The 14,885-nt window shown below is 35.4% G+C and overlaps 1 protein-coding gene across 1 annotated transcript in view; it reads left to right on the plus strand.

The window, feature by feature from the left end:
• IL1RAPL2 (interleukin 1 receptor accessory protein like 2) overlaps positions 1 to 14,885 on the plus strand; it is a gene marked incomplete at both ends in the record, with an annotated part of 1,088,726 nt that overhangs the window by 1,036,389 nt on the left and 37,452 nt on the right. Inside the window, one exon of the mRNA XM_082865016.1 lies at positions 10,765 to 10,894. Coding sequence (XP_082721142.1) covers positions 10,765 to 10,894 — 130 coding nt within the window. The remainder of the gene's footprint in view (positions 1 to 10,764; positions 10,895 to 14,885) is intronic.

Raw genomic sequence — 14,885 nt, forward strand, 5'->3', positions numbered from 1 at the left:
CAGGGAGGGGCAGATCTATCTAGATAAAGAAGTTGAAAGTCAAATTTTTGCCCTTGAGAAATTCTTAGAAAGTCCAGGTACAGGGGGAGATTAAGATGTGTGGCCAAATTAAATAAATTTTATCATTCCACTCTTACCTGCAATTCTCTCGCATTAGATAATTCAGCCTCTGGTTCCTTTAAAGTTGTCCCAGAGCAACTGTATGGATTTGAAATGCAAAATAGAGTCTCCTTGGGCTTGCAGGAGACTTATACATAGACAATTCAGTGATTAGGGTGATGACTTTGGCTCTTAAAACACAAAGATTGAGATGTCTATAACATGTTTGCAACTTGCATTATATTTAATTCATTTTGTGTATTGTCCTTCACCTCTTCCTCTTTCCCCTCCCAGACATAAACTTCCTGAGGACATGAATTTCTTTTAGCTTTTAACAACTTTGTTGAGCTGAAATTTACATATCATACAATTTACCCATGAAAGTGTACCATTCAATGGCTCTTAGTAAGTTTACATATTAGTGCAGCCATCATCCCAATGCAGCTTTAAAACACTGCTATCATTTCCTAAGAGTTTCCTCCTTCAGATTTTCAGTCAATCCCTGACCCCAGCCATAAGTAATTACTGATCTGCTTCTGTTTTTATAGTCATGTGTTCTCTAAAAATTTAATATAAATGAAATCATACAATATGCAGACTTTTGTATTTGGCTTCTTTCACTCAGCATAATGATTTTGAGTTTTATTCATGTAGAATGTGTCAGTAACCATCCACATGTTGACTGAAATTTGAGTTGTTTGGGGTTATTACAAATAAAGCTGATACAGGGAGGTGGTTTGAATTGATGATGTAGGAAGATCCTGAATTGATCTCCTCCCACAGGCACACCAAATTAACAACTACATATGGAATAATTTCCTCTGAAAAAGTCGTAGAAACTAGCTAAGAAACTCCTTCACATTAGGCAAATGAAAAGAAGACAGGTAGGAGAGGCTGAGATACAAACTCACCATAAATACCACCCCAAGTGTGGCAACGCACAGTTGGGAGAGAAGTCACCAACCTGGAGCTTCTTCCTGAGGAGTGAAGGATTCATACTCCACATCGATCACCCCAGCTTTTAAGGTCTGCACCTAACAGATGAGTTCCCAAAACATCTGACTTTGAAAACCAACAGGGCTTATATCCCCAAGACCCAAAGGGCTGTAGCAAACTGAGAAAGAGCTCTTAAAGTGCTCACATGTGGACTCACTCACCCCAGGGCCCAGCAGAGAAGCAGCTGTTTGAAAAGCACCCAGCCTTTATGTGAAAGAGATTAATTTGCTAACCTTAAAGCACCAGTCTCCTAGGGACAGAGGCTGTTTAGGGCCATTTTCACACTCTCCTTCTTCCTTGCTAAAGGTGACAGGCACCATCTTTTTTTTTTTCTTTTCTCAGTGGGCGCCATCTTTGCACTTTCCCTCTGCCTGCTCCATAATACCAGTGTCTCCCAGACGGGAGCTTTTACATGTGTCTGGTACCACAGTTTTTACATCTGGTGCCTTGCTTTTTACATCTGGTGCCTTGCTTTTTGCAGCTGCTTCCAGTGGACACCTCTACATCACCTGGCTCTGAGGGTCAGTGGGGCTTACACTTGCAGGTCCCAAAAGACTATAATCAATAGAGAAAGAGTTCTTAAACAGCTACCACTCTCAGGGCACAAGAAGAGACAATAGACCCAGAAGCTCAATCTTTCTGTGAAACAGGCCTGTTAGCTTATCATCATGGCTGCAGCCTGAGGGGAGACTTCTAATTAAACACATCTGAAGATTGACTATAAACCTTCCCAGAGACCTCAGAGGGCTGGCACTGTCTTTGTGCTCTCTCTCTGTCACACCCCAGAGCACCAGTATCTTTCAGAAGGGAACTTTTATCTGTGTCTGGTACCCCAGATTTTACATCTGGTGCCTCAGTTTTTGAAGTTGCTGCCCAGCAAATGCCTCTTGATCATCTGGCTCTGGGAGTCAGGGGGCTTGCGTTCCTGAGTCCCATGTGACTGTAACAATTGAAGAAAGGGTTATTGGAAGACTACCACCCCCAGGGCACTGCACAGACAGCAGACTGGAACACATCCCCAGCTTTTCAGTGAAAAAGGCCTACTTGCTAGTCCTGGGGCCTCAGCCTGAGTCAAGAGCTTCAGATTTGGCTCACACCTAGATACAATGGAGGTACTCTCAAGGAATGCAGGCTAGGTGACATCATCTTTGTGCTCTCCCTCTGACTCACTCCAGCTCATCTGTGTCTCCCAGTGAGGAGCTTATAGATTAATCTGGAGCCCCAAGTTTGCCCAGGGAACACTACCAGATTGCCTAGCTCTGGTGGCTAGCAGGGATTACACTTGTGGATCCACAGGACTGTTATATATGAATACTTTAAAAGCTGCTTCCTGAGGATCTGAGTTCCAATCAGCCTGAATATAAGTGCTTACTGAGATCCTCCCCTCTTTAGGCCACTGACAAGTCTTGGCACACCCTAAATTACTGGGAGCTATTAAAAATATAATAGACTGCTTGGACAATCACAAAGGTTTGAGAGACAACCAAAAGCTAGGGTGAGTTGAGCAACAAGGTTCATCTCCTACATGAGGTCACCACTTCAAGACTGGAAAAGGTGGTTGTTCTATCTAATTCATAGAAGTCAACACAGAGGGTGAAGGAAAATAAACAGAGGAATATGTTTTAAGCAAAAGAACAAAATAAAATCTCAGTAAAATACCGTAATGAAATGGAGATAAGTAATTTACTTGATAGAGTTCAAAGTAATTGTCATAAAAATACTCACCAAATTTGGGAGAAGAACGGATGAGCACAGGATGAGAATTTCAACACAGAGATAGAAAATGTAAGAAAGTACCAAACAGAAGTCACAGAACTGAAGAATACAATAACTGAACTGAAAAATACATTGGAGGGATTCAACATCACACTATAATAGATGAAGCAAAGAAAAGTTTACCTGAAGACAAGGCAGTAGAACTCACCCAATCAGAGCAGCAAAAAGAAAAAGGATGGGAAAAAAGTGAAGATAGCTTAAGAGATTTATGAGACAACACCAAGCAGACTAACATTTGCATTATAGGAAGTCCCAGAAGAAGAGAGAGAGAAAAGGCCATACAACATATTTGAAGAAATAATGGCTGAAAACTTCCCTAACCTGGGAAGGAGATGGACACCCAAATCCAAGAAACCTGGAGAATTCCTTGTATGAGGAACCCAAAGAGACCTACACCAAGACACATAACTGTATACAGTCGTCCCTTCATATTTGAGGGTTCTATATTCATGGATTCAATGAATAAAATAATCAAACTTCATTATATAATCAAAGGGCATTACATAAGCAGCAGCATAAACATTTTTTCTCAAGTGCACATGGAACATTCTCCAGAATAGATCATATGTTAGGCCACAGAATAAGTCTTAATACATTTAAGAAGATCAAAATCATATCAAGCTTACCCTTAGCACAGGGAGATCAGCTCGGTGCTTTGTGACCACCTAGAGTGGTGAGATAGAGAGGGTGGGAGGGATACACAAGAGGGAGGGTATATGGGGATATATGTACATATATATGTGTGTGTGTGTGTGTGTGTGTGTGTGTATGTATAGCTGATTCACTGTTATGCAGCAGAAATGAACAGAAAATTGTAAAGCAATTATACTCCAATAAAGATGTTAAAAAAATAAACACAGCGTTTTAAAACTTACAAAAATAATCATATCAAGCATCATTTCAACAACAATCAAATGAATCTAGAAATTAATTAAAAGAAGAAAACTGCAAAATACACAAATATATGAATATTAAACATGCTGCTAAACAACAAATGGATCAACAAAGAAGTCAAAAGAGAAATTATAAAATACTGTTCAGCAAATGAAAATGGAAATACAACATACCAGAATTCGTGGGATGCAGCAAAAGCAGTTCTAAGAGGGAAGTTCATAGCAATAAATGCTTACCTCAAGAAACAAACAAACAAAAAATCTTAAATAAGTAACCTAACTATACTTCAAGGAATTAGAGAAAGAATAACAAATGAAGCCCAAAGTTAGTAGAAGGAAGGAAATATCAAAGATCAGAGTGGAAATAAATGAAATAAAGACTAAAAAGACAACAGAAAAGATTAGTGAAACTAAGTGTTGGTTCTCTGAAAAGGTAAACAAAATTGACAAACCTTTAGCTATACTCACCAAGAAAAAAAGAGGGCTCACAAAAATAACATAACAAATGAAAGAAGAAACATTAGAAATGATACCACAGATAAAAGGATCTTAAGAGGCTACTATGAAAATCATATGCCAACAAACTGGATAACCTAGAAGAAATGGGTAAATTCCTAGAAATAGACAACATTCTAAGACTGAATCCTGAAGAAAGAAAATCTGAACAGACTGATTACTAGTAAGGAGGTTGAATCAGTAGTCAAAAACTTTCCAAGAAACAGAAGTCCAGAATCGGATGTCTTCACTGATGGATTCTACCCAACATGAAAGGATTAATACCAATTATTCTCAAACTCTTCCAAAAACCTGTAGAGGAGGGAACACTTCCAGCTTCATTTTACAAGGCTAGTGTTACCATGAAACCAAAACCAGACTAGGACACCACAAGAAAATAAAATTACAGGCCAATATCCCAAATGAAAATAGACGCAAAAATCCTCAACAAAACATTATCAAACAAAATTCAACAATTTATGAAAAGGATTGTACCCCATAATCAAGTGGTATTTATTCCAGGCATGCAAGAATGGCTAAACAACTGCAAATCAATGGGATACATCACATTAAAAAGTAAAGGCATATATGTGGAACCTAGAAAAATGGCACAGATGAACTGGTTTGCAGAGCAAAAATAGAGACACAGATGTAGAAAACAAACGTATGGACACTAAGGGGGGAAGTGGTGGTGGGTGGGGGGATGAATTGGGAGATTGGGATTGACATGTATACACTAATATATATAAAATAGATAACTAATAAGAACCTTCTGTATAAAAAATATAAATAAAATTCAAAAAAATAAAGGCTAAAAATGATATGATCATCTCAATAGATGCAGGAAAAGCATTTGATAAAATTCAACTTCCAAGTATGATAGAAATTCTCAACACAGTGGTTATACAGGGAACATCCCTCAACATAATAAAGGCCATATATGACAGGCCCACAGCTAACATCATACTCAATGGTGAAGAGCTAAAAGCTTTTCTTCTAAGATTAAGAACAAGACAAGAATGTCTACTTTCACCATTTTTAATTCAACAGAGTATTGGAAGTCCTAACCAGAGCAATTAGGTAAGAAAAATAAATAAAATCATCCAAAGTGAATAGGAATAATTAAAACTGTTACTATTTGCAGATGACATGATATTATGTATAGAAAACCATAAAGACTCCACAAAAAAACTGTTAAGACTAATAAATGAATTTAGTAAAGTTGCAGGATATGAAATCAATATACCAAAGTCTGCCACATTTCTATACACTAATAACAAACTATCATTAAGAGAAATTAAGAATAAAACTCCATTTACAACAGCATCAAGAGAATAAAATTCCTAGGAATAAATTTAACCAAAGAAGTGAAAGACCTATACACTGAACACTATAAGACATCATGAAAGAAATGGAAGAAGACAAAAATAAATGGAAAGGTATCCCATGCTCATGGATTGGAAGGAACAATACTGTTAAAATGTCTATACTACCCAAAGAAATCTACAGATTCAATACAATCCCTATCAAAATGGCAATGGCATTTTTTCACATAAATAGAATAAACAATCCTAAAATTTGTATGGGACAATAAAAGACATAGATAGCCAAAACATTTTTAGAAAGAAGAACAAATATGGAGGCATCATACTCCCTGATTTCAAACTGTATTACAAAGCTACAGTAATCAAAACAGTATGGTACTGGCATAAAAACAGACACATAGATCAATGGAACAGAATATAGAGCCCAGAAATACACCCACACATATATGGTCAATTAATTTATGACACAGGAGTCAAAACTATACAATGAGGAAAGGCCAGTATCTTCAATAAATGTTATTGGGAAAACTAGACAGCCACATGCAAAAGAATGAAACTGGATGAATATCCTATACCATATACAAAAATTAACTCAAAATGGATTAAGGAGTAGAATGAAACACCTGAACCTATAAAACTCCTAGAACAAAACATAGGCAGTAAACTCCTTGGTATCAGTTAGTTTGGAGATGATTTTTAAAATCTGACTCCAAACCAAAAGCAACAAAAACAAAAATAAACAAATGGGATTACATCAAACAAAAAAGCTTTTGCACGGTAAAGGAAACCATCAACAATGAAAAGGCAACTGACTGAATAAGAGAAAATATTTGCAAATCATATATATGATAGGTGGTAAATATCCAAAATATATAAAGAACACATATAACTCAATAGCAAACCAAACCAAAAAAAAAAAAAACTTGATTTAGAAATGGGCAGATCTGAACAAACATATTTCCAAAGAAGACATGCAGATGGCCAACAGGTACATGAAATGATAATCAACAGATTGCTAACAGGTACATGAAATAATCATCAGAGAAATGCAAATCAAACCACAAGGAGATCACCTCACACCTGTTAGAATGGCTATTATCAAAAAGACAACAAATAACAAGTGTCGGTGAGGATGTGGAAAAAAGGGAAACCTTGTGCACTGTTGGTAGGAATATAAATTAGTGTAGCCACTATATGGAAAACAGTATGGAGTTTTCTCAAAATTAAAAATAGAACTACCATATGATTCAGTAATTCCGCTCTGAGTATTTATCCAAAGAAAATGAACACACTAGCTCAAAAAGGTATCTGCACCCCCATATTCATTGGAGCATTACTTACAATAGCCCAGATATGGAAACAACCTAAGTGTCCATCAATGGGTGAATGGATAAAGAAAAGGTGGTGTGTGTGTGTGTGTGTGTGTGTGTGTGTGTGTGTGTGTAATGAAATATCATTCACCCATGAAAAAGAATGAAATCTCACTATTTGAAACAACATGGATGGATGTTGAGGGCATTATGCTAAGTGAAATAAGTCATACAAAGACAAATACTGTATGACCTCAATTATATGTGGAATCTAAAACAAACAAATAAGTAAACATAAAACAAACTCATAGATAAAAATAGATTGGTGGTTGCCAGAGGTGGGGTTTGTGGTGGGTGGGCAAAATGAGAGGTCAATAGGTACAAACTTCCAGTTATAAAGTAAATAAGTCATGGTGATATAATGTACAACATGGTGACTATAGTTAGTACTGTATTGCATTTTGAAAGTTGCTAAGAGAGTAGATCGTAAAAGCCTTCATCACAAGAAAAAATAAATTCATGACTATGTGTGGTGACATGTTAACTAGACTTATTTTGGTGATCATTTTGCAATATATAATATCAAATCATTGTATTATATACCTAAAACTAATATATTATATGCCAATTATACCTCAATTGAAAAAATAAAGCTGATATGAATATTTGTGTACAAGTCTTTATATAGACATAGGCTTTCATATGGAATGGTTGGATCACATGGCAGATGTTCAACTTTTTAAGAAACTATAGATTAATTTTAACTTCCTAGAATTTTATATAAATTGAGTCATAAAGCATGTATTCTTTTGTTTGACCTCTTTAACTTAGTATAATTGCTTTAAATCTCAAAAATCATATGTTGTGGTATGTATCAGTACTTCATCCTTTTCATACCTGATGAATATTTTTTGTATGGATGTACCAGAGTATTCCTTCACCTGTTGATGAACATTTGGACTATTTCCAGTTTGGGGGTATTACAAATAAAGCTGGTATGAACATTCATATATAAGTCTTTGTATGAACATATGTTTTATTGACTGGTCTAGACTTAATAAAGTGATAGAGAAATTGCTAGTAATACAGACTGAACCTAAAAGGGAGTTATGTCTAAAGCTGTTACCTTGTAAATAGCACAAAACACTGAGAAGCTCGCAAAGTTATTTTTATTTTGATAGTCTTTAACCTACTGTACAATCCTTTTTAGATACAAATATGAGTTGGTCATCTCTACTAGTAGGATATACAGTACCATAGGAATGACTTTGAAAACATCTGGAGGCAAAACAATACAATAGCAAACAGATACAAATGGTAGATAGGAGTTTGCACATGCATGTAAGCCAGATTTTAGAAAAACCTGGAGAGACTGTTTCAGGTTATTTGCTCAATCAGTGCTGAGATCCCTCCCAGGCCTTTTGAAAGAAGAGGTATTCACAACGTGGCACACATTGATTCTTACTATCTGGCGCAAGAGCTGATCATTTTGGGACTCTCCTCAGAGTACTGCGTATGATGATTGAACCATCTTCCTGTTTTAGCCGTTGACAAAGGCTTCAGGATATTTGTTCAGCATTTGTAGAAACTAGACTGCTGAAATATGTCTCTTTCATTTATTTAGCAAAACCTGTCTGATAGGAGAGTAAAAACATTCCCAGGAGAAATCGCTGCAATAGTCAGTACCCATTGTGTAGTGCCAAGGAAAGGGCAGATGCTGTCATTTTTGATAGACCACCTCAGGGAGGCACCTTTTTGCACATCGCTATAATCGTCTTTTTCCATTAAAATCAAACCAGGCCTGAGTACCCACATGCTAGGAATCACTAAAAGGTATTTTATTTGATATATTCTTTCAACATAGCCCAAAGGAATGACAACCAGAATTTATTTGTATAAATGTATATACTGGTAGTTTTAGCAACTGGGATCCTTATAATAATGTTTATCACAGTCTCTGGATCTTTTGCCATCTAGGTTGACATTCTGTAATACCTTTAGTTTCATGGGAATGAAGAGCAGTAAGGCATAAAAAGACCCTGTGTTCGGGTTTAGAGAACACAGGGCCTGCTTGGATGAATCACACCTACTCTAGAATCTGGGAAATATTTATAGAGCATTGATAAGAAAAGGATATTACCCCATAGGCACTCATAAGTAAAAGAAGGACATGAGATTGGCAGGATCAAAATGAACAGTTATCTATCTCATTACATATATAGAATTATGCCTCAAACTTGACTTTTTGAAAGACCAAGCCTTGGAAGGAAAACACAACCATGCTAAATTTGGATGGGACTTGCACGTTCACCAAGCACTTTTGTAGATATTGTCTTATCTGAGCATCCAAAGTATTATTACCATCCGTATTACATATATGAGAAATCAGTTTGTAAAAGGTTAGGTAATGTACCCAGGGCCAGAGAGTCTACTTTTTAATGATAGATCCAAAACAAGGACCCACATCTCTTAGCTATACAAGGCTGTCTTCCATTTTTTAGACAAGTTTGTATCACAAAACACATGTTCAAAGAAACAATGAATAACTTTGTTTCAGATTAGCATGACATATATGAAAGACTGTTGATATCAAAGCTTTTGAGAGTAATTGAATGATCCCAAAGGTCCATGACAAGTCATTTGCTGAGAGAGAAATTTACACTATAAAAAGACCAATATTTGGTAGCACTTATTGTGGTTAAGCCCAGCCTATCACCCAGCATCCATATGTCTATGAGGTTTTCTTAATTTCCACAGTCTCAATGTAGACCCTAACTCCAATTAAAATTGTTTCTTGGTGAAAATGGTCCTCAAAGCAAGCCATCTGCTAGTTATGGTGATTAAATAGAAAGGTTCCCAAAAAGTAATGGTTCTTAGAACATGGAAGTTTTGGATCAATTTAAGAATAGAAAGGAGAAATTTTACACAGCTCAGAGTTATAATGGGAACAATTTCACCATGTACTATACAAGGAAAAAAATATTTTTGAAATTGCTTTATCTAGTGCTCCAACCAGGGCAAAAATTACATGTTATAGAGAAAATGATATGTTATATTATGATTTATGAATTAGGGGATCCCTTTGTCAGAAATGTCAAGATTGTACTCTCTATACCATTCTTCCCTTACTGATGTACTTTGTAAGAAGAAAATAAAATCAACGCCAGCAAAAAAAAATTGCTTATATATTTGATAAATTCATAATTAAAACAAAGTTTTTAGCTATAATCACCAAGATGCATAGTAAAAAACTGCAGTATTGCCTAGAATTATTTAAGTTCTGTAGGTGACACAAGGAATATCGAAGATATGGTTAGACTGAGTTTTCACTGCATGTACTTTCTATAGATATAATTATAATATTCTTATTTGATTTTAATTATCCAATTTTTCTCAGAATATACAATAATCAGAATTAACAAAATTTCTCTATGCAATCTTAGTAATAGTGGATAGTCTATTATATATTTTCTCACAAATCAAAAATTAACTTATACTTTGATTAATGTTAACTTCAAAGGTAAGTCCAAGTAAGCAGTTATTAATATGCTCAAAAAAGGAAAATAAAAGAGGGTTCCTTCCATATGATTCTTTCATATTAGTTCCTAGGAGGGAGGCAGTAAAAATAAGCAGTTCTAAAAACTTAGTAACTTTCTTTACTTTCTCATTTTTGATAATATATTGAATTTTTAAATTTCCCAGAGGCCCTTGTAACTATTTTAAAATGTTCTCATTTGCAGTGATAAGGTGATTGGAAGAAGAGTTATAAATGGGTCACTTCTGAGTTTTCCTTTGGATGTTAAATGGTCCTTTTCTGTCTTCCAATGATAACCAGAGCCATTTGCTCATTTTTTTCTCTGTCATTCTCAGGTAAGCCTCTGAACATCCCTTGCAAAGCATTCTTTGGATTCAGTGGAGAGTCCGGACCAATGATCTACTGGATGAAAGGGGAGAAGTTTATTGAGGAACTGGCAGGTCACATTAGAGAAGGTGAAATAAGGTACAGAACTTGAATTGCTTACTTTTCTTTGCTGTGTTTGCAGTTAAGCAATGGAACATCCTAGAAGAGCTTCTGCCTGGGATTTTAATTGCAACTCCAAATCATTCCATTTTCTAAAAGCTGATCTGGTGGAGAGAATGAGGCTGACTGTCTTAAGAAATGCTAATGTATAAGCTTCCAATATAAGGAAGTTTTCTCAGGTTCTAAGAATATACCATGGGGTATAATGATTCCCTCAAAGCTGCCTAAGCAAATTCCTTTAAGGTTTCAAAGCTTAGGCCACTGTTTCTCTAGTCCCAGCAAAGATCCAAACTTTGTAGGTGACTCTTCAGACCACAGGGCAAATGCTCATTTACTCCCTGGGAACAGACAACTTTCATATGTCATAAGTATAAAGCTGTGGTGGCAGTAGTAAGCCAGTACTCGCCAAAATAACTGTTGACTCTTGTTGAATAGTGTTTCTTTTTCCCAGTACCCACTGCTCATCCTGAAAGTGACTTTCAGGTTAGTACCTCCCTAGACCTCTTTTCACTCTCCTGTTACACAGATACCTCCCTGGTATATAGATATCTATTCTATTGGTTTTCTAATCCTATGTATATGACCACATTGTACAAATAAGAGCTAGGTAATTTTTTCTACCTCAGTCTATGGGGTTACCCTTTGATTTCAGAAATGGTGATATATAATGTACTTTTCTCACTCCAATAGGAATTGGGACCCCTCCCCCTCCACCGCTATTAAGAATCATGAAATAGAAATCAAACCAGTATTTCAGTGCAACTAATGTTAAAATGTGTTCTTTTATTTTTCTTATTAAATATAGAGCAGTTTAAAAGAAAAATGTACACATTATATTATTTACTATGATTAGGTATAATTTATAATAACTACCATGACAGTTTTTCTTCATGTGTCCATGTAATAACTCCCCCCTAGGGGTACATATCTTTGAGGGTCTATGAACCCCCTGAGAGTTTATGCAAAATATTCTCTATATGAGCATATTTCTAGGAAGAAAAGTACATGAAAATGTACCTGACACCATTAGTCATCGGGGAAAGATAAATCAAAACCATGTGATAATATTGGGTCGGCCAAAAAGTTCGTTCGGGATTTTCTGTAAGATGGTATGGAAAACCCCAACAAACTTTTTGGCCAATACTTCATACTCACTAGGATGGCTATAATCAAAATGTCAGATTACAACAAGTGCTGACGAGGATGCAGAGAAATTGGAACCCTCATACACTTCTGGTGGGAGTGTAAAATGGTGCAGCCACTTTCTGCAATTCCTCAAATGGTTAAACAAAGAGTTATCAGCAATTCCCTTCCTAGGTATATAATCAAGAGAAATCAAAACATATATCCACACAAAAACTTGTATATAAATGTTCACAGTAGCATTATTCATAATAGACAATAGGTGGAAATAGCCTAAATGACCATTAACTGATGCATGGATAAATAAAATGTGATGTATTCATACAGTGGAATAGTGTTTAGCCATATAAAGGAATAAATGAGATAGTGATACACACTACAACATGGATGAACCTTGAAAACATTCTCAGTGAAAGAAGTCAGTGACAAAAGACCACATATTATATGATTTCATTTATATGAAATGCCTAGAATAGGCCAATCTATAGAGACAAAAGTATACTAGTATTTGCTTAGAGCTGGGAGAATGGAGCGATAAGGGTAAGTACCTAGAGTATATGGGTAAGTTTTATGGAGTGGGTTTTGGTGTGCTGGATACAATATTGTAATCTAAAATGCATTATTTTAAAGTGTACAATTCAGTAACATTTAATACATTCACAATGTTGTGCAACCACCACCACTATCTAGTTCTAGAAATTTTTCATCACCCCAAGAGGAATCTCTATGCCCTTTGAGTCTAAGGCTTCTTTTGGAGGTGATGAAAATGTTACAAAATTGACTGTGCTGATGGTTGCACATACTTGTGAATATACTAAAAAACAGTGAATTGTGCATTTTAAATGGATGAATTGTATGGTATGTAAATGATATCTCAATAAAGCTATTTTTTAAAAAATACTTCTAACTGATTGCCTGACATAAAAAGATACTCAGAAAAAAATAATCAGTATACTACTTACAAATAGTTCTTAACTATTAATTCCCATTTAATCTTTAAGGTTCCTAATAGGTATCACTTTATTAGCCAATTTCAAGTTAAGGTTTATGAAATTAATGCAAATGAATTTATATTAACTTATTTCAGAAGATACATGTTTAGAATTATTCTCAATATATCTGCCTGTAAAAGACTTTAAGGGTCACTCGTCATTTTTCAGAGAAAGAAACTGGTCCCCAAACAGCCAGTGGTAGGTACAGTGGTACAAAGAAGCAAAATTTCCACTACCAAAAAGCTCAGAGCTATGTTTAATGATCAAAGGTAGTAGTTATATGAGCCTAAGATAATTATTTCCCTTTTCCTATACATGACTAATTGGATTTTTAAAAAAATAAACAGGTTTATTGGCACATAATTGACATACAATAAACACACAATTTAGAGTGTATAATCTGTAAGGGCTGATTGATATATGTATCCACCTATGAAACCATCATCATAATGAAGATAATGAACATATAAATTACCCACAAGTTTCCTGGTGCTCCTTGCTAATGCCCCCCTCCTGCCCTTCTTTCAAAACAACACTTATCTTTCTGTCACTATAAATCAGTTTGCATTTTATAGAGTTTTATATAAATGGAATCATGCAGTACGTGCTCTTTTATTGTCTGGATTATTTCACTAAACACAATTATTTTGAGATTCATCTGTCTTGTTACAAGTATCAGTAGTTCATTCTTTTTTTTTATTGCTCAGTATTATTCCATTATATGGATATAAACAATTTGGTTATCCATTCACTTGTTGATTGACATTTGGGTTGTTTCCAGTTTGAGGGCTATTACAGATAAAGCTGCTATGAACATACATGTATGCATCTTTGCATGCATATATATTTCCTTTATTCCTGGATAAATGTCTAGACATGGAATGGATGAATTTGATAGTAAGTGTACATTTAACTGTTTTAGTTCCTTTTAAAGCTTTTTTAAAAAAATCTTTACTTTTTAGAATAATTTTAGATTTACATAAAAATTGTAAAGATAGTGTCTTATTCTGTTCAGCTGCTATAAATTTCATAGACTGGGTGGGTTAAACAACAAATATTTATTTCTCACAGTTCTAGAGATTGGGAAGTCCAAAATCAAGGCACCAGCAGACTCAATGGCTGATGTGAGCTCACTTCCTGGTTGATAGATGGCCATTTTCTTACTGTACCCTCAGTGTCCTCACATGGCAAAAGAGGCAGTTTTTCTTGTTATTAACATCTTAAGTTACTATGGTACATTTGTTACAATTAAAGAACCAAAATTGATACGTTATTATTAACTAAAGTCTATACTTCATTCAAATGGCCTTAGTTTTTACTTACTGTCTTTTTTTTTCTCCAGGATTATCTGACTTTTTAAGAATTTTCCAAACTATACTCCAAAGTGGTTATACCATTTTACAAAAGAAAAGTTAGGCCATGCTGCTGCTCCAGCAGCAAATGATTAGAGTGGTGGGAGACAAAGCACACATATGTGAAACAGTTTAATCCAGTCCCAGCCACTGTATTAGGTGCCAAATGAGTCACCCAGATATTAAAGCGCTATAGGAAGTCAAACTTTCAGGATTTGCAAAACATCATTGTTTACTGGATTCTGTTAGATCCTCTTTCTCTACCATCTGCAACCCTTCCAGTAACAAAGAGTGCATACCTATATTTTTGCAGGGGAGGAAAGTAACATAGAATTTGTTTTGAAAATTTCACAAAACCTTACTAGCTAACTAGAGACACTTTCAGAGAAGTGCAAACAAAGAGGCAGGAATTCCTGGCCAAGAGAAACATATAGTTGGCCATTTTGTAATATTAATTGTATGATCTATGATCTATTTGGGAGC

This window comes from Leucopleurus acutus (genome assembly GCF_964270905.1).
Source record: "Leucopleurus acutus genome assembly, chromosome: X".
NCBI lineage: Eukaryota > Metazoa > Chordata > Mammalia > Artiodactyla > Delphinidae > Leucopleurus > Leucopleurus acutus.